The sequence below is a fragment of the Dromiciops gliroides genome, chromosome 1, assembly GCF_019393635.1.
Source record: "Dromiciops gliroides isolate mDroGli1 chromosome 1, mDroGli1.pri, whole genome shotgun sequence".
In the NCBI taxonomy this organism is placed as follows: domain Eukaryota; kingdom Metazoa; phylum Chordata; class Mammalia; order Microbiotheria; family Microbiotheriidae; genus Dromiciops; species Dromiciops gliroides.
Window position 1 is genome coordinate 597,060,436 of NC_057861.1, and position 26,341 is coordinate 597,086,776.

The window sequence follows — 26,341 nt, forward strand, 5'->3', positions numbered from 1 at the left end:
TTTTTCATTAAGCCTACTAATTTTTTTCCAGTTTTCTATGGTGAGAAGTGGGGGGAGGGGAATTAGATCTTTAAAACGAGTTTATAACAGCAGACTGAAGTGAGATAATAGGGGACATTCATTAAAATCACATAAATCACTGAAAGAGATAAACAAGGAAAATGCTGGTAGGAATGAATTTGGCTCTACCAGCATGAACTTTAAAGATAGTCAGAAACAGTATAAGAAAAGGTAGAGGGGGCAGCTAGGTGGTGCAGTGGATAGAGCACTGGCCCTGGAGTCAGGAGGACCTGAGTTCAAATCTGGATTCAGACACTTGACACTTACTAGCTCTGTGACCCTGGGAAAGTCACTTAACCCTTATTGCCCTGCAAAAAAAGAAAAAAAAAGAAAAGAAAAAGAAAAAGTAGGGGGGCAGCTAGGTGATGCAGTAGATAAAGCACTGGCCCTGGATTCAGGAGGAGCTGAGTTCAAATCCGGCCTCAGACACTTGATACTTACTAGCTGTGTGACCCTGGGCAAGTCACTTAACCCCCACTGCCCCGCAAAAAAAAAGAAAAAGAAAAAGAAAAAGTAGAATTATTCAAGAGGAAGAATAGAAAAAGAACCATGAAAAGTTACCAAGGAATCAGCTAGCAGTATTTTAATGAGTTTAGGCTTCTTGACAATTCATACAAGGCACAGTATACCATGAAATTAATTTTTACTGTGTAAAAAAAGTTAGACCTTGGCCTTTAAAAGAAGGATCAGCTTCCCAGTATGTGGCTCCTGTTACACATTCTCTCTGGCCCTTTTGTGTCTCCAGATTTCGAAGTATTTTATCCAAATCCCACTCTTCAAGTATCTGAAAAATAAAACCACTTGGTAAGTCAAATTTTATGTGCAAGTTTTACACTGTCACAAAGATAAGCAATTTCTAAAACCAATGTCTCTACAATCTTTTTTTTTTTTTTTTAGTGAGGCAATTGGGGTTAAGTGACTTGCCCAGGGTCACACAGCTAGTAAGTGTTAAGTGTCTGAGGTCGGATTTGAACTCAGGTACTCCTGACTCCAGGGCTGGTGCTCTATCCACTGTGCCACCTAGCTGCCCCTCTACAATCTTAAAGACACAAATAAGCCAAGTTTCAACACAGTCCACTTAATTTGTTGATAATTCTCCTTTGAAAGGAGGAACACTCTCTTGGAGGATTTCCTATTTTCACTCATGGATTGTAAAATCATAGATTTAGAGCTGGAAAAGACCTGAGAACTCCTTTAGCTCAATTCCTTTAGGTTAGAGATGAGGAAACTGAGGCCCAGAGAATTTAAGTGACTTATTCAATGTCAGACTGGTAACTAATAAGTAACAGAGTAAGGTCAGACAAGTAGGATCAGGATATGAACGAAGGTTCTGACCACAATCCACTGCTCCACTAAATGCTCTACTCCTCACTAAATGCTCTACTCAAGCTAGATGAAAACTACTGTATAATTTGTTTCAAAAGTAGCTTGTTTATATCAATTTTTAAATGGTTGGGAAAAACTGGTTTGAACACTTTAAAAAATAGGTTGACTGAAGGGGTTATAAAACTCCACTGTTTAGGAAAGAAATGATTTAATGTCAATCAAGTATTCATGAGAAGGGACCATAATTGGGCAAATAATTAGGCTGCAAGGTTAACTTTTTTGCTAAATCAGTTAGATGGTCCCATATGCAACCTGCAAGATAGAGGGTAAGACTAAGACTGAATAGCTGCATATATTGTCTGCTAAGCCACCCCAGACTCACAGAATGGCTTGAACCAAGAATAAGCAGTCCACTTTGGCTTGTCTGAACCAGCACTATAGGATTTATCATCATCTACTTTGCGCTGCTATTTAGGGGTTCTGAGTTGCCTGAGGTGAGGAACTATGTCTCATGTGTCTATGTAACCCTTATACTAGTTGGACCAGTGCAGGAATACACTACAGTAAATGGAAGTAAATATTTGCTTAAAGGACTTAGTGCTAGAAAGGACCTTGGAGATCATCTAGTTGAATCATTCCCACACCTACCTCCAAAACATACATTTTCCAGATAAAGGAACCTTAAGCCCAAGGTCACCCTGATATTTGAGACTCAGAACTGAGCCCAGATATCCAGATTCCAAAGCCTACATTCTTCCCTCTGCAGGGAGCCTTTTGAATGTAATTGATTGAATGGCACTGCTTCTATCCAGGGCATACCTTTCCTTCTCTTCTTTTCTTTCAGCAAATAATAAGAGGTGACAGTAGGTGAGTATACAGGGGCCTATTTTACCAAAGGCTTAGACATTTCACTTTAAAATGACAAAGCTTTAAGCATGGAGAAAAAAGCTTTTTTTTTTTTAAAGTGAGGCAATTTGGGGTTAAGTGACTTGCCCAGGGTCACACAGCTAGTAAGTGTTAAGTGTCTGAAGCTGCGTTTGAACTCAGGTCCTCCTGACTCCTGACTCCAGGGCTGGTACTCTATCCACAGCGCCACCTAGCTGCCCCTAGAGAAAAAGGCTTTTTAAATAAGTTGGCTTGATTTAAGGAATGTCTTCCACCTCAAACATGGATAGTTGCTCATTTAATGAGGTCAGTCTTTGACTTAAGATGTAGGAAAATGGATTTTCTTAGAGTTAATATAATAATACCAGGAGTGACAGTGAGCTCTCGTCACACCGAGAGCACAATCCAGTAGGTACTGAAGGCAATTGTAGCAGTTTGCTGGGCCTACCTCAAGAGCCCGTAGTTTCAAGCCTTCCTGTTTGGCTGGCAGCTTTTCTTCTATATCTTCTGACTCAGTGGATTCAGGGGTTATGGGTTTTGTGAATTGTGAACGATTTAAACTGTCAAGTGGAGGCTCCTTGATTTCCTTGTGAAGTATGCTCTTCTCTATCATCCTTCTTCTCTCTTTCCTGATAGCTTTTATGCTTGTGGAATCTGACTCTTCAGGGGGAGATAAACGACCAATCCCTAAATTGTCAGTTGTGAGACCTTTTTTACTGGTCAGAGTTGGGAACTCTTCCACTTGGGGCCCCGTGATAAGAGCCTGACCTCTCGATCTAAACAAGTCCTTGGTATCTCCTTTCTGCCACTTGGTACTTTCTTCAGTGATCCTAAGATGAATGCCTGTTTGAATTTCTTCAGTGTCTGTAAATACCGGGCCAACCAGCAAAGTCTTGCTAGCATCTTTCCCTTCAGGAATGGCTGAACCTTTTTGCCCTCCATACCAGTTCTTCACAGATTCCAGAAGCTGCTAGGAAAAAAAAAAAGTCATGTGCTATAAGTACACTAAAAAAGAATCTAATGTAATCTAACTTCTTTTTATGCTAATATTTTTGCACTGTTCAGGTTCTCTAGGTTGTGGGTTGTCTCTGCTGACAACTCTGGATGGCATTTTAGGCTCCCTTGTCCAAGAATGAAAAATAAAGCACCAGAAATAAAACATGTACAGGTTTCTTTCTTTTGAAGTCGGTTTTTATACAGAGCATTAAAGATAGCTTCATTAAGGGCAGCTAGGTGGCCCAGTGGATAAAGCACTGGCCCTGGAGTCAGGAGGATCTGAGTTCAAATCTGACCTCAGACACTTGACACTTACTAGTTGTGTGACCCTAGGCAAGTCACTTGACTCTCATTGCCTGCTCCTCACCCCCCAAAAAGATAGCTTCATTAAAGCTACACCCGGACTAAGCATAACATTCCAATTTTGATTTGAGCTCCTTGGAAAGTCTATATGCTCTGCATAGTTAAAGTAAAAAGCTAAACAAATTAAAATTAGAACAGGGTGCTGTGGGTTCTAAATTGCTGATCTGGAGACTGCCTATGTATGTATCCTGATGGGACAGTCAGCTGCCCTTTTTGAAAATGTTGTTAATGACAGACACGTTTACAACAGTTAAAGATGGCTGTTGATCTGAGATAGCAGAGTTAAGGTAACCATCTGAACAAGGCTACAGGTGACTCCCACAGGCAAGGACTGTACAGTTTTTATAACCACAGATGCAATCATCTCCTTTTCTGTGTCTTTGTCTGTTATATTTTATCATTCAGTATATAAACCTCTTTTTTTTCTGTTCTGCTTTGAATATAGCAATGCCCATGTTTTTCTTTTAAGTTAAAAAAAAGTAAAAAGTAATTAAAATTAAATAAACAACAACAATTTTGAAAAAAAAGAGAATATTGGTACTGAGATAGAAAGTATACACTTAATTATTATTTCTAGAAACAGAATGTACTAAGATTTAAGATGCTTCTGCTACAAAATACAAAATTTCTAGGAATGCTGCCCCAGGGACAGTTTAATGATACCCTATTACAAATGCTGCAGGTTGGAAAACTTACTTGACTACGAAAATTACAGTACTGTTTCTTCTGATTTGAGAATACCAAGGCTGTGGAATTTAAATAATGAAAACTATTGTTTTAGCCAGGGTCTGACTTGAAACAATTGAACCCATGGTGATAGGCATAATGTTGTTGCTATGAGGTAGTAAGTAAATAGAGGTTAATAAAAAAACCAAGATTATAAATATAAACCTAGGAAGGCTTTACAAAATACCCATTTTAGAGTAACCTGGGATGGAATAAGAAAACAGAACCTTGGCCAACAGAAGCATTATCATGCTAGTTAATAAAGCTGTTAATACAATAGAATCTACTGATGTAATTCGTGGATATTAAACTTATAAATAAGCAAAGTTTAGTAGAAATAAGGGAACACTAAAGTGAATGGGGCTGTATCCAATTAAACTTGTTGACTTAAGGAATAAAGAATCTATTTTGTTTGTGCATTAATGTAAATGGGGTATACATAATGGAACATGTCATGTCGATAGGCATTGCCATATCACCAGGACATTCCTGTTCCAACAATGGAATGTTGTCATGTTGTTGGCCAATGGGACATAGAATCATATGGTCATAAATTCATGGCTGGGAAAGATTTTAAGAGATCATTTAGCCCCTTCATTTTACAGATGAAGAAAAAGAGGCCTAGTGTGGTTAAGGGGTTTGTCCATGATCACACAGGTTACAGAGGCAGGATGCATCCTCAGGTCCTCTGATTCCCAATCCAAGGCTCCTTCCACTGCAGCCTCCTCACTCACTTCCCATGTACTGGTATGATGTTATAATGAGTTACCATTAGATTCATCTGAGGAATGATGATGATAAGTATTAACATCATTATCAATAATGCTAATTAAATAAGTAAAGCAGATGTACTGACAACTCACCTGGCCTAGGAAATGCCACAGATCAAGTGATTTTTAGAAGAGAACAGCTGGTTCTTCATTTCTGTTTAAATATGTACAATAAGGGGCAGCTAGGTGGCACAGTGGATAAAGCACCAGTCCTGGATTCAGGAGGACCTGAGTTCAAATTCAACTTCAGACACTTGACACTTACTAGCTGTGTGACCCTGGGCAAGTCACTTAACCCTCAATGCCCCCCCCCCAAATATATATATATATACACACACACACACACACACACACACACACACACACACACACACAATAAGGCTGTGTCTACATGACAGTACATTTAAAAGTAAAGGTGTTATCTAAAATGTTTTTACTGAAAACAAGAGATCTAACCATAGCAAGACAGTCAAATATGGATGACTAGGTTTTGTTTTGTTTTCTTTTTGTATTTTTAAAATCTGGTTTAGTTGTTGGCTAGTGGCCAAAACTAATTAATAGACTGCATAAATAGAAGGTCTGATGTACCAATCCAGTAACATTCTAGCCCCCAGCAAGGTGCTACCTATTATACTATTTAGCATGAAGATGGGTCGACTCAAAAGAGTTTTCTTACTCTTTAAATAATTTTGTTGCTGTCCCAGGTAGATGCATGCCCTCCCAAAAGGGTCTGATCAAAACAATGGATTCCATAGAAACCATAGCTTAAATGAATATCTAGAAATAGCTAGAGTATGGCTTAATTCCCTATCATCCTTCATGTACTGTATTCTATCTTCTTTTTGCTGATCCCCATTACTCTTTCATGGTTCTGATTTGTAGCAACAAAATGGAAGCCATTATAGTAGACTTAGAATATAAAGTAATTTTATATAACCATACAAATAAGTGCTGGTCAACAGGCTCTGCCCCTGCATGAATTTGAATTCTAGGAAAATAAGATTATAATTTCTTAACTACTATATTTATTTGCTTGTGTTCTTTATATTTTATTCATTGAACATATATTGATGTGTATTAATAAAGGGCATACTTTATTAATGTATGCATTAATGATTCTATACGTGTGTGAATTGGAATGACACCTCCTGCTGGGAGGGACATTTCGAGTTCTGGCCTGAAAAGAAACGTTTGCTGCCCTGTGGGTCCTGTCAATCAGTGCTTCCAACCAATTAGCTTGGAGCTGTGTGTGTGTGTGTGTGTGTGTGTGTGTGGACGGCCCTGTTTCCTATTTCACAGGAGGCTTCTGGGAGGAGTGAAGCCCTTTTTCGTTTCTGGATGGGGGCTTGGTGGCAGAGACAGGCAGGATAGGGAGAGCAGGCAAATCTCATACTTTATCCACATGTTCCTCTTTACTAACCCCTAATATACTTTAATAAATACTAAATACCCAACAATTGGTGCTATATGTTTTCTAATTTAAGGTGACCACTCATTAGATTTTAGACATCATAGCTAGAATTTTAGGCCCTTACAGTATGTGACCTTATTGATTTTAATTTCATTTATTGTTGTATTCTTACAGTGGTAACAAATTTATTGTTGTATTCTTACAGTGGTAACAAATATCCTGCTAAAATTGAAATATGACCCACAACATTGATATTATTTTAATGCTTAGTGTTATTAAGATAACAGGGGGGCAGCTAGGTGGTGCAGTGGATAAAGCACTGGCCCTGGATTCAGGAGTACCTGAGTTCAAATCCGGCCTCAGACACTTGACACTTACTAGCTGTGTGACCCTGGGCAAGTCACTTAACCCCCATTGTCCCTCAAAAAACAAAACAAAACAACCATAACATAGGAATGATGAGAATCATTTTGAGAACTGGTTCACAAATTGACAGAGTTTTCCAGATTAAACAAGTTGGGTTTTACAGACAGAGAAAAAGTGGCTGGGTCTTGGAGAATCAATGTCATAAATTGGAAGAGTAAAATGGGAAAGGTGGAGTATAAGGAGCACCTGAATATCTGGGTCATCTGCCAGTTCTTCAGTTAAGTCTGGAATCAGATCTTCCTCGTCTCGCTGGAAGATGAATAATTCCCCATCATCGTCATCAGACTGTCAATAAACAATGGACATTTAGGATGAGCACAAGAAGAGGTTAACAGGGAAATGGCAATCCCAGAAGCTTCTGGTCTTTCAGTACTCCCTCTGAGCCCACCCTTAGTAGCTCAATCCAGTGGCCTTCACAGAAGATGGTTTGGGGGCCCAACCTGTATTAAAATTGTGATGAAGATGACCAAGGTCAGGGTTAGGCGTATTACAAGCAAACCTTCTGTAGTTTGTTTTAACTCTGCTACTTCCAGTAGAAATGGAAACAGAGCCATCTGGTGGCCATCACATATCTCCAGCTCTAGCTCCCCTAACAACAAAGTAAATAAGCAAATAAACCATTGGTCCATTCATTCATGCGAAAAATATATTGTAATAATTATACATGTATAAACCATATCTGATTGCTTATTGTCTCAGGGAGAGGGGAAGGGAGGGGAGGGAGGGACGGAATTTGGAACTTAAAACTTTAAATAAAAATGTTTATTATCCAAAAAAAGTTTTAAAATGTTTATACACACACACACATATATGTATATATGTGTCGTAAGTGCCTACTGTGTGCAGACCACCGTGGTGCACACTGGAGCATATCTAAAGTAAAAACTTAATTTGGAACCAAAGTAAAATATTCCTTCTTGATAGTGAATAATGACTAATGATGATGATAACGACGACTGATTTTTGAACTCTGTCCACAACAGGGTTTTCAAAAGGAAAACTGTCAGCAATAGCATGACACATTGGCAGGAAGCAAATGATTCCTGTGATAAAATAATGGCTAAGTCAGTTGGAAATTTCAGTCAATTATGTTTTCCTATGCTGAGAACTAACCACATCTTAGACTTTTGGAATCACAATGATTGCTCAATGCCTATCATTACTGGCAATTTAATACCTGCCATAAACCATATAGGAAGTCCCTAATTTACAAACAGGCTATCTGGAAATGATCACACATTTCCCCATAGAAACAATTCTATAGCAACACACCCTTGGCATAGCTAGCTCTTCATGTGTATGGGTGAATGTTAAGTCTAGGAATCCCTATACCAACTATGGAGGGAGCAGTGGGGTGGTGTGAAAGGTCACTGGGTTTGGAGTCAGAAGATGTGCATCTGAATCTAAGCTCCAACTCTTACTAGCTATGTAACTACAGGCAAGTCACTTCCCAAAGCTTTAATATCCCAAGATGGAAAAAGTGTGTAATAACTCTCACACTACCTACCTTACAGGGTTGTCATGAGCTAAGTGCTTTGAAAGCTTTATAAAGTTCTCTAAGAAAACTTTTAATTGTTCAATAATCAGGCCTAATCATAATTTTAGTGGTTGTGCCCGGCTATGCCTCTAGAAGGTCCTGGTAAGCCCTTCCTCCTTCCTAAGACCAAAGATTTAAATGAGGAAGAAACCTCTGCATTCATCTTGTAGCTTCCTCATTTGATAAAAAGACAACTGAGGCTCAGAGACTTGTCCAAAGGTTTTTTTTGTTGTTGTTGTTTTTTAAAGTAACAAATAGCAGAACTGAGATTCCAACCCAGATTCTCTGACTCCAGATCCACTGTTCTTCTTACTGAACCGATGCTGCATCCACGAGAGGGAAGAGAGTAGAAAGGTCTTCCTGCAGGAAAGGACATTAGCAGCATGGAGCTAGCATTCTCCCGGGGAGATGAATCACACAGACAGACCGGAGGCTGCCCGCACACCTGGAGGGAGGACCATGTATCCATGCAGCCCCAAAAGGGACCATGTCTGAGGAGGAAACACGGATAATCAGAGACATGAAGGGATGAACAAGGAGGCACAATGTGAAGGAAAGAGCTGGTCCGGTCCCTTTACTGTTTTGTGGTTCATGTAGGCTATACTGGTCCCAAGGAAAGGTGGGACCAACAGAGGGGAGGGTGGTTTGATTTCTCCAGCAGTTATAAGTTCTTACTCTTTTCAGAGAGGGGTTGGTTGGGGGAGAGGAGATATTGTATTGTACAGGTCTCTGAAGAAATGAGGGATTGCATGGAGAGGTTGTTGCTTGACTTGTTAGCAACCCTGTAGAGGAAGGAGAGTTGTTTTGACTGTTCATGAGCTTGAGGTAAAGTCCTTTACATTTTATACTGGGTTAAATAAAACATATTTGATATTTGATCTTCTGTTACCTTGATGACCCTCATGGAAGCTAAGAGCTCCTGCAGAGAAATCAACCAAATTCTGGTATTTCTAAGGGTATGTGCAATTGAGCTAAACCATGGGTAGAGACATGTGCTAAAGAGATGCAGGGGGATTGCTGAGAGCCCCCAAGACAAACTCAGGCTTGTGTGAATCCAGAGCTGCTTTGGGCCATGGATTACACCATCATAGCTCACTTCTGTGTAGCTCTTTAAAGTCTGCAAAGCGAGTTCCTTCCTCAGGATAACCATGTGATGCAGGTAATATAAGTATTAGCATCTCCATTTTACAGAAGAGGAACCTCAGGCTCTAAGAGGTTAAATGACTTGACCATGGTCACAGGGCTAATCAATCAACAACCATTTATTAAGTACCTACTATGTGTCAGGCACTGGGAATACAAAGACAAAATCGACAATCCCTGCATTTGAGGATTTTACACTCTAATGAGGCAGACAGCAGATACATAAAGTCAAAGCTGGGATTCAAACCCAAGTCTTCCGATTCTAACTCAAGCCCCCTTTCCATTCTTCCTCATTGTCTCCCCATAAAGTATATTATAGGCCAAATCCCATTACAGTGACACCATTATGGTGTCGTTTTCCTTTGATGAGTAACTTGTTAGAAATGATAGTCCGAGTTTATGAAAACTGGAAAGGAGGTAGCTTTGTTATGAAAACAGTTTCAATCTGTGTTCAGAAGCTGCTGCTGATGTATGGTGTCTCTACGTTAAGCCCTTACTAATTCAAGTAATACCTAAATTGAAGTGTGAGAGCATATGAAGGATGACAGTTGCTTGCCAGGAGAACAAATATAGTTTTAGGAACTCAATTATACTTCAGCTGTCCTTGGAGGTGGTTAGCAACCAAAGAAGTGTGGTAAACAAAACAATGTTAGCTTAGAGTTCAAAATCCCAACACCTTTAACTTATTGATAGGGAAATAGAAGCCCAAAGAAAGAAGTTCCTATTTTTGCAAATGGCCTACATATGAAAATAAATGTCTTTTCTTTACAGAGAGATTTACAGAAAATATGGAGTTGAAGAAAACAACTGCTATTTGTTATTCTTTGCCTTAATGAATTTGTTGTAACCTGATCAGCAAAGCACTATGGGTCATTCAGTGGGACAGAAAACAGTGTGACTGACCACTTAGAATGCTTCTTTGTATAGAGTTCATCCCAGTGGAACTTTGCCAGTAGCTTCTGCCAAGGGCCATCCTCATCTTCAGTTCAGCAGCATGACTTGTGACATGAATTCGCAATAGGATGCTTGGGAGCATTGAAATGTCGCTTAGGAAAACCAAGCAACAGTAAATGAATTGAGAGAATGAAAAAGAAGGATATGGAAAAAAAGTGTGTGTGTGTGTGTGTGTGTGTGTGTGTGTGTGTGTGTGTGTATGAGAGAAATTAAAGAAAAATGAATTAAGAAAAGATTTAGGGATAACAAAATTATTTATGCTAAGTTGAAAACATGAATATCCTCTAATTGTAATTTGTGAAAATTTATCAAAATTGAAAAGGGGGCAGCTAGGTGGCACAGTAGATAGAGCACCGGCCCTGGAGTCAGGAGTACCTGAGTTCAAATCCGGCCTCAGACACTTAACACTTACTAGCTGTGTGACCCTGGGCAAGTCACTTAACCCCAATTGCCTCACTAAAAAAAAAAAAAAAAATTGAAAAGGTGAGGAATAGTACTTCTTCTATACAAAAATATGGAGAAATGGTTACTTAAGTCAATGTTCTGTTCATCATAGGAAAGAAGTTCTTTTACCCACAGAATCCACATTGAGCAACTTTTACTTACCGAGGAAGAATCTGAGTCGAAAGATGGGAGCTGTTCTTTCACTGAAGCCAAGATAGATCCCCACATTGATGTATCATATAGGCAAGGCAATTGATTGTGGCCAGTGAGATGATCTTGTTTATCATTCGATGCCATAGGAAACAACTACCATGCACGTACCCCATCCACAGGAAATCATTTGAGGATAACTCTAAAAAGGGGGGGGCAAGGCAAGAAAACAATAATGGATTATGTACGTAAAGGTCAGAGTTTGGATGATTTAATTATAAAATTTAGAGGTTTTTAGAAATGTTATCGATCCTTTCATCCTACAGGCAAAGAAACCAAATTACACATCATTAAAGTTATTTCTATGAAACAGTGGGTGGTGTTTGGTCCAAACCTGTGATTTCATCAGTTTGGCAAACTCCCAGGGTGGACACTCCCTCCATTGATGTAGTTTGGCAATGGAGAGAATCGCCTTAGGGCACTGAGAAGTTAAATGAATTTCCCCAGATCACAGTCAGTCAGTCTGAGCCACAGGAGGCAAGGATGAACCCTACCTGACTCCAAATGTGGCCCTCTATCCACTGCACCACACTGTTTCCATCCCTTGTGACCACACAGAATATTAATGGCATGGCTGTGCTATTTCCCTCAACTTCAAGGCCAAAAATCTTGCTTCTGTACAACACAGGCTCTCCTGGCTTCTCCAAAAGATCTAAGATAGACTTAATTCACTTAATCATTTATTAAACCTCTACTGTATGGATGGGTTCTAAGAGATAGATGGCATAGTATAGAGGGAATTGTCCAGGAAGGCACACAGATCTAGGGTCTAGTTCTGCTTCTGACACATCCTAATCAAGTGACCCCAGGTAAATAAGTAAATACCAGCTAAATAAATGAACACCTTAATCTCTCCAGGGTCTAAACCAGAGCCAGTTTGTATGGGCCTGCAAACTGCTTTGTGACTCTCAAAACACTTCTAAGAGGGGCCTGAGCCTGATTAAAATGTAACTGGTGCAAATAATTAATTGTGATTTGAAGTTTTTATGACCCCATCTTTGGCTAAAATTAGAAGCCCCAGTGGGCACCCTGGCTGGCCTCAGGCACAGCCTCCTCCCTGTCAGCATGGTGTTCCATCCACTGGCTATGACCGTTGCCATGGTGCTGTAGCTCACGTCATCACCACACACTGCTGCCTACATGGGCCTGGCCAAATTACCATGACTAGAAGCCTGGTGAGGGCAGTCAGGTGACCTTTGGAGTCTGGAAGCTGGGGAGGCTGGCAACTGCCTGTTAATTCTGTCAATCAGGGCTGCCAGCCAATTAGCTTGGGGCCGAGTATGGACTGCCCAGTTTCCTGTTGGGAGGGGTGTTTTCTGGGAAGGAGAAGGGAAGAGATAAGCATTCTGGCATGAGTGAGGGAGGGATGCAGCTGTTTGCTCTTTGGGAACTGCTGAGTCCGGGCGGTGGTGTGATTGCAGGCCATATAATTTTCCTTCTCCTATTCCCTTTTTCTTTGTCCCTATTTTTATTAAACTTACTTGTGTTTTAAATTTGTTCCCATCAATAAACCCTGTTTTGTTTTTTTCTGAAAGAAGCTGTTAATTTCCTTTCTTACCCCAATATTAAGGCGAGCTGCCCAATTAATTCCCCCATATTAAATTTGGCCCTTACATTGGGAAATATTTAACAAAATAAATAAAAATACAATAGAACATAGATAACATCAATAAAGGGGCAATTAGGTGGCCCAATTGAGCTTGGAATTAGGAAGTCTCATCTTCATGAGTTCAAATCTGGCTTTAGACACTAGCTGTGTGACCCTGGGCAAGTCACTTAACCCTGTATGCCTCAGTTTCCTTATCTGTAAAGTAAGCTGGAGGAGCAATTGGCAAACCACTCCAGTATCTTTGCCAAGAAAATCCCAAAGTGGGGTTACAAAAGCCTGAACAACAATAATGATGTTAATAGGTGGTTTTCCAAGTCAGTATGTGGCCTGAAGGAATCCTTGAGGAGATTTAATGGCCCTCCTTTTTTTCTTTTTAATTTTTTTCCCAATTACATGTAAAGATATTTTTTGAGTTCCAAATTTTTCTCCCACCCTCCCTTCCCTCCCCACTCCTGAGGCCAACCAGAAATCTGATATAGGTTATACATTACTATCATGTTAAATATATTTCCCCATTATTCATGCTGTAAAAGGAGGATCAGAACAAAAGGAAAAAATGCAAGAAAGAATAAACAAGAACAAGAACAAAAAAGCAACAGCAAAAGTGAAAATAGCATGCCTCAATCTGTATTCAGATTCCACAGTTCTCTTTCTGGATGTGGAGGGCATTTTTTGGCATTGTCTTGGATCATTGTATTGCTGAGAAAAGTTAAGTATATCACAGGTGATCATCACACAATGTTACTGTTGCTGTGTACAATGTTCTCTTGGTTCTGCTCATTTCAGTCAGCTTCAATTCATGTAAGTCTTTCCAGGTTTTTCTGAAATCTGCCTGCTTATCCTTTCTTTCTTTGTTTCTCTCTCTCTCTCTCTCTCTCTCTCTCTCTCTCTCTCTCTCTCTCTCTTCCTTCCTTTCTTTCTGTGGGGCAATGAGGGTTAAGTGACTTGCCCAGGGTCACACAGCTAGTAAGTGTCAAGTGTCTGAGGCTGGATTTGAACTCAGGTACTCCTGAATCCAGGGCCAGTGCTTTATCCATTGCGCCATCTAGCTGACCCCTATTGCTTATCATTTCTTACAGAACAATAATATTCCATTACATTCTTATACCACAACTTGTTCAACCATTCCCCAATTGATGGGCATTCCCTCAATTTCCAATTCTTTGCCACCACAAAAAGAGCAGCTATAAATCTTTTTGTACATGTGGGTCCTTTTCCCTTTTTTATGATGTCTTTGGGATATAGACCTAGTAGGGGTATTACTGGATCAAAGGAGATACACAGTTTTAAAGTCTTTTGGGCATGGTTCCAAAGTGCTCTCCAGTATGGTTGAATCAGTTCACAGTTCCACCAACAGTGCATTAGTATTCCAATTTTCCCACATCTTCTTCAACATTTATCATTTTCCTTTTTTGTCATATTAGCCAATTGAATAGGTGTGAAGTGGTGCCTCAGAGTAGTTTTAACATGCATTTCTCTAATCAGTAGTGATTGAGAACATTTTTTCATATGACTATAGATAGCTTTAATTTCATCATCTAAAAATTGCCTGTTCATATCCTTTGACCATTTCTCAATTGGGAAATTACTTGTGTTCTTATATATTTGATTCAATTCTCTATATATTTTAGATATGAGATGGCTCTCCTTTCTATTTGAGTTCACTACCACTGCTCTGGGTGACTCTCTAAGACCTAGAAGGTGCTGGCCTCCATTGCTAGAGGGAGTTTCCACAACTATGAGATCCTTCCATCAGGGAAATCACAGTTACAGTAGTTATTCTCTACTAAGTGCCAAATGTTGGGCCAGGTTCTGGAAATACAAAGACCCACCCCCTCAAAATAGCCCCAGCTTCAAAGAGTTTACATCCCACATTGGGGAAACACACACATATGAACACATGCCAAAGGAATGTACGGGATGATAGAGGGAGAACACTAAGGGGGTGGGTGGTGAAAAGGGAAGGGAATCATGAAAGACCTTGTGAGGACAGTGGTACATGAACTGTATTTTGAAGGAAGATTGGGATTCTAAGAGAAAGGAAAGAATTCTAAGAATATGGAAGAGTCTATGCAAATGTATGGAGGTGGAATAGTGTGCATTGGGGACCAAAAGCAAGCCAAGATGGCCAAAACCTAGAGTGTCCAAAGGGAGATTAAGGTACGTCAAGAAAGATAGTTTGGACCCAGATTATAAAGGGCTTTCAATGCCAAATAGTGGAGTTTGTATTTTATCCTAGAGGCAATAGAGAACCATTGAAGCTTCTTCAGCAAAGGAGTGGACATGGTCAGACATATGGCAGAGAGTTCAATGATGAAGCTAAGGCAACAGTTCAGATGAAAGGCGATAACTAGCAGAGAGGGGAGATGGATGTCAAAGAGCTTGTAGAGAGCTTGTAGTGATAAGGGGTGGGGTGAGAGAGAGTGGACAGTCTAGGATGATGCTGAGGTTGTAAATCTGGGTGACTGGAATAGGGGTAATAGAGAAATAAGGAAGAGAGCTGGTTGTCATTTGGGGTGGGGGATAAGGAATTCCATTTTAGGTGCTTACAGGATATCCAGGTAGAGAAGTCCAACAGGCAGCCGATGATGTAACACTTGTGTCTTACAAAGATATGGTAAATCTGACAGTCCTCTGGCATCATGGCTGTTTATAGTAACAGATTACATTATTTTGGCCAATCATGGCATGATTTCCTTGAATTTCTTTCCTTTATCTCCTTTTCTTGTTACAATCCAATCTTACTACTGATTAGTACCAGAATTCTAACTTGCTCTGTTTCAGACCTGGTCCAGTTTACCCCTTCTTAGGAAATCTGATCTCCTGGGCTCACTATATTGATGCCAAACTTAGTGAGGACACCTGACAGGCTTAGCCCACCAAAGCTCAGAAATCCCGAGCTCAAGAGATCCATTAAACTTAGTTTCCCCAGCATGGCTGGCTCACCCTTGAATTTCTTGAAAAGCCTCAGGTCAATAACATGTAGTACCAGAACATAAAAGCCAACACAATGTTGACCACATAAAAAAAGTATAGAACTGAACTGACATATACTAATTGGACATAGTAAAGAACTGAGGCTCTTTATTTAATATTAGACACTACAGGAAAAAAGACAATTCACCTCTCTGGGGCTTAATTGCTTACCTGTAAAATGAGGGAATTGGGCCAGATGTTCTCTAAGTTCAAATTATCTTCTAGCTCTAACAGTCTATGAGGCTGTGAAACTGGGGTTCTATCATGTTTGCTAACATTATAAGAATCTGAGACACTTTCTATTTTGGGGATATTTCAGATTTGCTAAATCACCATTTTTCACAGAATTATAGCAATGGAAAGGTGCTTGAGGGACCACCTACCTGGTCCTGAGCCTGCCTTCAGGCTCAAAAAGATTATTGTAATTGTAGACTGATCAAACAATTATTTACAACAGTCTTATCTTGAGTTGTAGAAATAAATATATCTCTATCTATATATTAAGGGTGTTCCCAAAGTGCATTTTTAAGATGCTTTGGCTATTAAAAAGATATTTAAACTTTAAACTGCAATGATTTTGGGAACACCCTGTATCCTCTAGACCTGTGATATCATTGGCATAAGGAACTCCTGGTGTGGAAATTCCTTCCACCAATGCAGTCATAATAATAAAACCAATAATTTAATGAATGTTTACATTTGCATAGCAATCTTTACTTTCTTATGGCATTTTCACATATGTAATCTCACCCTTAAAACAACCCTGTGAGACACTGTCCGAGCTAATTTATTATTTCACAGAAAACAGGGTTTTGAGATCAAACGTGCAGGCACGAGGGGGGTTCGGTGGGGGGGGGGGCGTCTGTCCTTGGTCCAGCAAGTAGCACAGTGCCATGCGAACAATAATGTTGCTGAATGAATGGCAGTGACTTGAGCACAGCCCTACAACGTTCTAGTTGCAGAAGTAAGCTAGAGCTGAGATCTGACAATGCATTAAAAAAATTATCATCGATTAATAGATTATTTTTGAGTTTACCGTTGAGGAGGGGTGGAAGGGAGGTGAGGGGATAGAATCATGCCTCTTTCCTGGCTTACTTCAACTCCTTACCACGTGAACCACTAAGCCGACTATTACCATGGCAACCGGACGCTAACTGCCTTCCCAAGCTGTTCTTTCTTCTTTTACATTTGGGGGAGCGAAAGGCTGCTTGTTATTTTCTCACACCTTTCCATCCTTTCTCTTTCTACTTCTTTTCCTAAGCATGCGACACCTTTGCCTGCAGGTGAAACTGGGATCCCCTCAACTTACCTCGATTTTCTTTTACTTCAACCTCTCACTGTGTCCTGTAAGGGGTATATAGCACGGACTATACTCCGAATAGGAACACGTCATCAAAGGCGCATCCCTTCCCTCCGAGCCGAGGCTACACGATAAAATTCTTTTACTTCTGCAAATTCCTTTTGTTTTCCTTCCGTTAGCGTTTTTTCCCTCTTCTTTATTCTATTCTTTTTTCCAAGACCGTTAGGGTCCCGCCCACTCTTCAAATACAATTGGCTTACTTGGCCCCGGCCTAGTAGGTGGGGCTTAGTATTTTTTTAACTTTTCACTGGTTGACCGTACGTCAAACACTTAGATAGGCATGAGTTTTTCCGACAGATCTGAGACTTGAAATTTCAGTCCCAAGGATCGGAGGAAGCGTAAGGGGAAACTAAGAGTCCCAGCGTCCCCTGCGTCCCTCCAATCACTTCCGGCGTGGGGCCCTGGGTGTGGGTTCCGGGCGTTGGAGCGGCTGTCTGTGCGTTGGGCTCTTTTCAAGGCGTGGAGCCGGGCACTTGTTCCTCTTCCTTGGGCCCTGGCGGAGTCACGGTCGCCAAAGGCAAGGTTGGGGGCTCGCCTTGTGGCTGTGCCGGCTGGGAAGGGATTGTCGGCGCATGTGGGCGCTAGGTGACCGGCGGGCCGATTTCCTCTTCGTTTCCTGAGTCCGCAGCGTGGGGGCCTTTTCGTCACTGGCAGAGGGAGCTGAGGAAGGACCGTTGTCGTTGGACTTGGCCCCGGCCCGACGGAGGCCTCGAGGCTCATGAGTCCCCAGCGCAGGTACCACCTTGGGGTGGGGGCACCTGCCTGCCTGTGCCCAGATCGGCCCCAGCGGCCTGAATGCTGAGCCCGCTCGGCAGGAGGCGGGAATGACGTGGAGCTGTCTGCAGACGCTCAGTGCTGGAAGGGACCTCAGGGATCAATAGAGGCGGTCTGCCCGAGTGGACAGCGCTGGACTTTGACCCAAGCTGCCTCTTACACCTCCTAGCTTCGTGACCCTGAGCAAATCCCCTCGATCCTTCTAAGCCTCAGTTTCCTCATTTGTAGAATGGGGATAAAAATTACAGCCTTAAGGTTTGCAAAGAGGTTTTGTCATTTATTCTCGAAACAACCATGGGAGGTAATGCTGTCAGTATGCCTATTTTACAGGTGAGGAAATTGACGAAAATAGAAATTAAGTGATTTGGCCAAGGGCACGTACGTAAAATGAATTTGAACTAAGTGCTTCCCGATTTCAAGTCCAGCACCTCCTCCACATCACCACCTAGCTGTTAATAGTTGTTATTAGGTGGTGCAATGGATAAAGCACCAGCCCTGGACTCAGGAGGATCTAAGTTCAAATCCAGCTTCAGACAATTGACACTTACTAGCTGTGTGACCCTGGGCAAGTCACTTAACCCTCATTGTTCTGCAAAAACAAAACCAAAAAAAATTAGTTGTTATGAGGAATTAAAGAAATAGTATATGCAAAGTGTTTTGCTGCAAGGTGTCTGTCTCAGTTTATTCATCTGTAAAATGGTGATAATAGCACCTACTTTCAGGGTTCTCGTGAGGATAAAATGTGGTATTTTTAAAACTCTTTGCAAATACTTAATTGCTATATAAATGCTAGGTAGCTATTGTTTTGATTGATTGATTGATTGCAGAACTGTAAAGTGCTAGGTAAATGTCAGTTATTTTTTAATCCAGGAGATTTTAGCTTTTTTGTGTGTCATGGACCCATTTGGCAGTCTGGTGGATTTCTTAGAATGATGTTTTTACATGCATAAAATAAAATACATAAGATTAGAAAACACCAATTTTGTTGAAATAAAATAGTCAAAATAGTTTTAAGTGAATGAGTCCCGGGTTAAGAACCACTGGTTTATTTCAACAGTTTATGAGACCAGATTAAGAGATGTGATTTGCCCAAGGTCACTATTCCTTGCAGAAGGTAGCTTCAAACTTAGTAACAGTTCTGTCCTTTTACCTGTCAGTATTTTATTCTGCTTCTATTATAAAGTATTGCAAACAACTTACCAAAATCAAGCTGGTATTCCACTAAGTAGGCTTATTGCTTAGACATCTTTTTTATTTTTATTTTTTAGAATTTTTTTCTTTTTTTTTGTCAAGACAATTGGGGTTAAGTGACTTGCCCGGGGTCACACAGCTAGTAAATGTCAAGTATCTGAGGCCCGATTTGAACTCAGGTCCTCCTGAATCCAGGGCTGGTGCTCTATCCACCTAGCTGCCCCTAGACATCTTTTTGGTAGCATAAATTATAGCAATAATTATACTGCTGTATTGGGCTAATATTTGAATCACCCCTAAAATTTACTTTTATGGACTTTTTTTTCTCCTCTTTTGTTTTTTTATTTCAACTTGTCTTTTTTTTTTTTTTTTGGAGGGGCATTGGGGGTTAAGTGACTTGCCCAGGGTCACACAGCTAGTAAGTGTCAAGTATCTGAGGCCGGATCTGAACTCAGGTACTCCTGAATCCAGGGCCGGTGCTTAGCTACTAGCCGCCCCCTCAACTTGTCTTTTTCACACCCCTTTTTCACAATAGTAGCTGAGGAGACTATCAGTTTCTTGATTCAACCAGTAAACAAATGAATTGATCATAATATAGACAAGGTTTCTAGGATAAATAATTCTCATAACAAAATGTTTATTATCTGTTCATTAATGACCAGCACTATTCAACTCTTGGGAAAGTTTCATTACCAAAGTAAACAGGCTGTTAAATTTTTTTTTTCCCAGTCTGCTCCATTACCAGGCATTGTAGAGGTGAGGCAGCATAGTGCAGTGGAATGAGATTTAGAGCCAGAAGACCCTGGCTTCAAATCCCTGCTTTTGCTACTTACTCATTCTCTGATCTTGGAGACACTTCTTTGGAGAAAGCTTCCTAATCTGTAAAATAATAGGATTGAACTAGATGCCCTCTGAAGTCCTTTAGGGCAGTAGATCTGTGATCCTCATGTCAGCTTAGTAAACTTTGCCATTTCCTGCCTATCTGAACTCTTATTTTGGAGTTTCTTCTTTTTTTTTTTTTTTGCAGGGCAATGGGGGTTAAGTGACTTGCCCAGGGTCACACAGCTAGTGTCAAGTGTCTGAGACCGGATTTGAACTCAGGTACTCCTGAATCCAGGGCCAGTGCTTTATCCACTGCATCACCTAGCTGTCCCCTGGTTCTTCTTATATAGAGGTATCTCCCAAGGCCTTGTTCTCTGGCCTTTCCTCGTTCTACATTCTTTTTATCATAGTCCTGTGGTTAAAGTGGATCTATTTGCGGATGACTAATACATGTAAACGAGGCAGGTATGTGGCGCAGTAGATAGAGTCCTGGCCTGGAGTCAGGAAGTGTGGCCTTGGGCAAGTCACTTAACCTCTCTTTGCCTTAATCCACTGAAAAAGGAAAAGCTAAACCACTCCAGTGTCTTTGCCAGGAAGATCCCATGGACAGTATGGCCCACAAGGCCACGAAGAGTTGGATATGACTGAACGTGCATGTAAAGTGCTTCACAAACATTAAAGTGGTATATAAATGTCAATTATTAGTAAGCATATAAAGAATTTCTTTCCTCAAATCCAGGCCTATATTTTTGTCTTCTTGCTGGCCATTTCCATCTGAATATTTCATAGGCACCTCAAATGTAAGATATCCCAAATTGAACTCATTATTTCTTCATGTCTTAAATATCTTACCTCTCTTCCCACCATCCTTATTTCTGTTGAAGAGATGTCGTTTGTTCTCAAAACCTCATCTTCCTCTTTTGACTCTTCCCTCTACCTCATTTTTCACATCCATTAAGGTGACAAATCTTGTCCATTCTACCTTTACATGATCTCTGTACCTGTTTTTCTTTCCACTTATGTTGCTACCAGTTCATATCCTTATTACATTTTGCCTGACCTCCTATCACAGCTTACTTAATTTTACCCTCCCCCTTCCTACTTTTATTTTCTTCTTTCTCTAGAGCTCCTACCTGTAAAGATAATATTCTTAATACATAGGTCTGGCTGTCATTGAACTGAACAGAAACCATTAATAATTCCTCATTGCCTCCAGGATAAACTGTCAATACATCAAGGATCTATGATTTTGTCAGTATGTGAGCTAGGACAAAATACAAACTGGTTAACTTGGCATTTAAAGCCTTTCACTACCTGACACTAGCTTACCTTTCTAGTCTTATTTCATTCACCTCCCATATATTGATTCTGAAATGTAGCCACACTGTGCCCCCCATGCCTGGAAGATTGTATTAAGTCCTTCCACATTTCTGAATTTTGAAATCTTACTTCAAGGCCCAAGATCGGGTGCTATCTCCTGCTTGAAGTTTTAATTGACCTTTCTCCCTACCCAAATAAAAGTAGGATCATAGTAGAGTTGAAAGGCACCTTAGAGGTCTTCTGACTCAACCTTCAAATTTTACAGAGAAGGAAATTGAGGACTATGTAAGTTAAGTGACTTGCCCCAAAGTCACACAGCTAGTAAAATGTCATAATTAGGATTTGAACCCAGGTTCTGTCTTCAAATTCACCACTATTTTTCACTGCATCATATGGCCTCCTTGAGTGATTTTTCCATAGCACTTTTGCAGGGGGTGGCAATGAGGGTTAAGTTACTTGCCCAGGGTCACACAGCTATTAAGTGTTAAGTGTCTGAGGCTGAATTTGAATTCAGGTCCTCCTGAATCCAGGGCTGGTGCTTTATCCACTGCGCCACCTAGGTGCCCCATAGCACTTTTTCTATACCTGTTATTTGGCTTTATCACATTAAATATGTGTAGCACAGTTTAGATCATAAGACTTGTCAGGGTAGAAATTATTGTTTTTCATTTCTTTATCTCCAGCATCTAACAGTGGTTTTTGTACATAGTGGATTCTTTTTTTTTTAATTTAATTTTATTTTTGGTTAGGCATTTGGGGTTAAGTGACTTGCCCAGGGTCACACAGCTAGTAAATGTCAAGTGTCTGAGGCTAGATTTGAACTCAGGCCCTCCTGACTCCAGGGCCAGTGCTCTATCCACTGCACCACCTAGCTGCCCCAGTACATAGTAGATTTTTATTGAATGCTTGGTGAATTGAATATCCAACCAGCATCTGTTAGACTGAGTTAGAGGTGCTTCTTTTTCCTAAATAGGAACTGTGGGTAACCTTGGCAAGTTGCTTCATTTCTGTGCATCTCAGTATCCTCCTTTGTGAAGTGAATAGGTTGAACTAGATCATCTCTATCTTCTCTCTCTCTCTCTCTCTCTCTTTTTTTTTTGCAAGGCAGTGGGGGTTAAGTGACTTGCCCAGGGTCACACAGCTAGTAATTGTCAAGTGTCTGAGGTCAGATTTGAACTCAGGTACTCCTGAATCCAGGGCCGGCGCTTTATCCACTGCGCCACCTAGCTGCTCCCTCTACCTTCTCTTTAGCGCAAAAGTTCTTTGATTCTGTGATTCAGGCAATGGAATAAAATGTGCTTTGTAGCTTAGTTGAAGGAGCTATTTATAGTCATACTTTATGAATTTGGTTACAGGTTTGTGTCTATCCTAGTAAGAGCCAAATCCAGTGACTCCTAAAATACAAGTTTTATCCAACCATCATAGAATCACAAGTTATATACATACATACATACATACATTTTTTAAAGTGAGGCAATTGGGGTTAAGTGACTTGCCCAGGGTCACACAGATAGAAAGTGTCAAGTGTCTGAGGCCAAATTTGAACTCAGGTCCTCCTAACTCCAGGGCTGGTGCTCTATCCACTGCGCCACCTAGCTGCCCCTTAAAAGTTATATTTTAGTTACAGAAGTCTTGAAGTTAACTAGTACAAATCTTGGAGCACTTAAAGAGTTAATAAGGCTCAATTGGAGCCTTTTGGAAATGTTAGTCTTGGATAACTAGTTATCCAAGAATAGTACTTTGGAGAACAGTTGATGAAGCACAATACTGGCCAGAGCTTCCTCCTCATGTTAAAAGGCTTTGTTTTATCAAAGCTTGACTGTTTTTAAGAACTAATCCTTGTAATTCTGCTTTATAAATTCCCAGAGAGTGACTGGTAATTTATATGGTTATATTGTTTGATAACTTAATAAATCTTTATTTCCTAATATATTTGGGCACAAAATACAGTGCTGAGTGAGATAGTTCATTTGCTTCAAACACTAAGTAAATTCACTTGGGGCATATTTTAGTTCACGAGTCAGTAACTGTGAGAAGCATTCAGTGATGTGGTTCATCATGTGGATGCCTTGTAAAATGTGATGGAGAAATGATCTTTCTCCAACTTTTAGAAAAGATTTTCTCCAAGGATACTGCACAGATATCTCCTTTTTTTTAGTGAGGCAATTGGGGTTAAGTGACTTGCCCAGGGTCACACAGCTAGTAAGTGTTAAGTGTCTGAAGCCGGATTTGAACTCAGGTCCTCCTGACTCCAGGGCCGGTGCTCTATCCACTGCGCCATCTAGCTGCCCCCTCAGATATCTCCTTTTAATAAGATCATTTAATTTCTATTTCTTGAAATTGACGAAACAAGGACAGATATAGCACCTACTTAGCTAAAAGAATTGTAGTTGTGGCAGTTTCAGATTTCTGTCTTTTCAATATTGTAGAATCCAAATTTCCTCCATTGGAATGATGGAATAACCCACTGAGATGACAAAAGTTGTCTAGAGCTGATGGGTTGGGAATCCTTTCAAATAGATTATGCAGTCTATGCGGACTAAACATCGTCTAGCTGCTGAGTATTTAAAATGAAAATTGGAGGGAAAATGAAATTCTGTATGTGGAAATTTTTTGTTATAGCTAACTTTCTTGAATATAATGGCTCAATACGCTGATATGACAGCCATGTGAAAGGTGGGTGAAGGAGATAATCAAACCACAGGATGATATATATACATACACATATATGTATATATGCACACATATACCAAGTCAGCCTTATTATCAGAGCACTGAATTTGAACTCTTTTGGGAATTAGCATTTGGATATTAAAAATTCACTCAGAATGGGAAAAACACAAACTTTCTGTGTTCTCTTTCACTATAGAGATGTCAGAGCTTAGTGATGAAGCCAGTGAATCTGAGCTGCTCAACCGTAGTTTATCCATATGGCACGGACCAGGTCATCTAGTTTGTCGAGAAGAGTTGGATGTTCCCCTGGATATTCATACAGCGTCTTCAATTGGGCAGTACGAAGTGGTGAAGGAATGTATTCAGCGGTAAGACATCACACTGGGAAATGTTCGTTCTCTTAGATTTTTCTCTTTTGACTCCACATTTCTTTGCAAATCGTAGTTGCGCAATAACTGTGTTGGGTGAATGAATGCTCACTTGCCTCCGGGCCGTAAATTATTTTTGCTAGAAAAGTAGGAAATGAGGTGGGTTCTATTCTTAGTAATTAAGGACAGGAGGGGAAAACTAATGAAAAAGACCTTTGGATTGATAAATGTTTGTGCTTTATTTTCAACACTGTGTAATTCTGTAGCTTCTGTTTAAGACTTGCAAAATTTTTTAACTAATTCCCTCCCTACCAAAGTCTAAGTTTGAAATTGGATCATACTGTTAGGGAACCATGGGCTTCAATCCAGTGTAAATAGAGTGAGAAAATGTCAGTGCTAGCAATATATCCCTCTCTGAAATATTAAATGTGAACTTTTTTGAGTATTAAAATCTTTCCTAAGTTTCATAAGATTTAGAGCTGTGTAGACTGTCTAGTCTAGCTAGTCCTTTCATTTGACAGTTCATAAAACTGAAGTTTGACCAGTGAAATGATTTGCCCATGGTGAACAGAAGAGCTAGACTTCAAACCAGAGTCTTCTAACTCTAAATCAGGGCTCTCTCAACAGCAAAACTCAGCCTCTTGATATATGTGACAGTGTTTTCACAGATTGTATTTAATTTCCTCTGGTTTTGCGCCAAAATTCCAGCCATGACCATATAGGTAATTTTTCTGATTTCTGAGGAACTGAAGAAGCAAAACCTTAAAAGCACCAGCAAAATGCCCCCTGAAAAAATAGCCTCTTGAAAAAATAATTAACTATTCTAGTAAATGTGTAATTTGTCAAAGGGCAATGAATTGGAGCCTTCTGAAGTTTTTCTTAGGAGATATTCCTCCTTTATGAGGGCTGATCTCATGTGTACGTGGCTTACCTATTGAGTATGACTTGGGTTTGAATTTAGTAGCTTCATGGCCATGGACATATCATATCCTCTTTGTGAGCCTCAAATTTCTTAACTATAAAATGGTGCTAATAATACTTATACTACCTACCTGACAAGGATGTTATGGTGAAAGTACTTTGTAGACCTTAAAACACCATAGAAATGTGAGTTTATAGGAAGGCAATTATGATTTGAAGGACTTAAGCAGACCTCTTTGTTCAGAAATATCTCCTTCTGTTTTCCATGTTCCTACTTAGTGATTAATTCATTCAGGTTTTGAAGGCCTTAATGCTAGTGCCTTTCCTCTTTAAATTATTTCCAATTTGTGTATATCTTGTTTGTACATAGTTGTTTGCAGGTTGTTTTCCTCATTAGACCATTATTTGACATTACCCTGTTAAAATACAAGGAACAGCTAGGTGGTGAGGTGGATAGAGTGTTGGGCCAGGAGTCAGGAAGACTTTTCTTTGTAAATTCAGATCTGGCCCCACAGACCTACTATTTGTGTGACCCTGTGCAAGTTGCTTAACATCACCTCAGTTTCCTTATCTGTAAAATGATCCAGAGAATGAAATGGCAAACCATTCCAGTATCTTTGGCAAGAAAAATTCAAATGAGGTCACAAAGAGTTAGAAGCAACTGACAAAAATGACTCAAAAACAACAACTAATTAAAATACAAAGACCCATGGGGAGGTTAATTAACTTAGGTGAGTTCTGATAGCTACAATTTCCAATAAACATTTATTAAGTGCTTACTATGTGCCAGGCACTGTACCAAGTGCTGGGAATATAATTAATACAAAGAAATAAAATCCTTACCCTCAAGGAGCTTACAGACTAAAAGGGGAGACAAAACGCAAAAAGAAAGGGGAAAGGGGAGGGAGGAACGCCAGAGGGTACCCAGAGTCTTGTTCCATGGAGTTGAAATTAGGCAGGGCAGCCAATGGCAAAGTGAAGAAAACTGAGAGTCTAGTTTCTGCCCTCTATAAAGGAAGACTCTACCCTCCAGCCTTCCAATTCAAGGGGAAAGGAAGCTGAGGGAGATAGAGTCC

At 40.2% G+C, this 26,341-nt stretch overlaps 2 protein-coding genes across 7 annotated transcripts in view; one reads left to right on the forward strand and one right to left on the reverse strand.

The window, feature by feature from the left end:
* DNAAF8 (dynein axonemal assembly factor 8) overlaps window positions 1-17,272 on the reverse strand; it is a 36,659-nt gene extending 19,387 nt beyond the window's left edge. For 2 of the 4 annotated variants that reach the window (XM_043987934.1, XM_043987914.1), the window contains exons 1-5: window positions 17,146-17,272; window positions 11,204-11,393; window positions 7,150-7,248; window positions 2,720-3,241; window positions 727-844 (exon numbers count right to left, since the gene is read on the reverse strand). In XM_043987934.1, the coding sequence (XP_043843869.1) occupies window positions 727-844; window positions 2,720-3,241; window positions 7,150-7,248; window positions 11,204-11,338 (874 nt within the window). In that variant the 5' untranslated portion in view covers window positions 11,339-11,393; window positions 17,146-17,272. Of the gene's footprint in view, window positions 1-726; window positions 845-2,719; window positions 3,242-7,149; window positions 7,249-11,203; window positions 11,394-15,410; window positions 15,507-17,145 lie in introns of all 4 variants that reach the window. The other 2 variants (XM_043987920.1, XM_043987929.1) reach the window with 2 other exon arrangements.
* Window positions 17,273-17,791: 519 nt separating this feature from the next.
* ANKS3 (ankyrin repeat and sterile alpha motif domain containing 3) overlaps window positions 17,792-26,341 on the forward strand; it is a 46,595-nt gene continuing 38,045 nt past the window's right edge. Inside the window, exons 1-2 of one of the 3 annotated variants that reach the window (XM_043987858.1) lie at window positions 17,792-17,931; window positions 24,173-24,344. In XM_043987858.1, coding sequence (XP_043843793.1) covers window positions 24,175-24,344 — 170 coding nt within the window. In that variant the 5' untranslated portion in view covers window positions 17,792-17,931; window positions 24,173-24,174. Of the gene's footprint in view, window positions 17,932-18,012; window positions 18,301-24,172; window positions 24,345-26,341 lie in introns of those variants that run through there. The other 2 variants (XM_043987868.1, XM_043987876.1) reach the window with 2 other exon arrangements.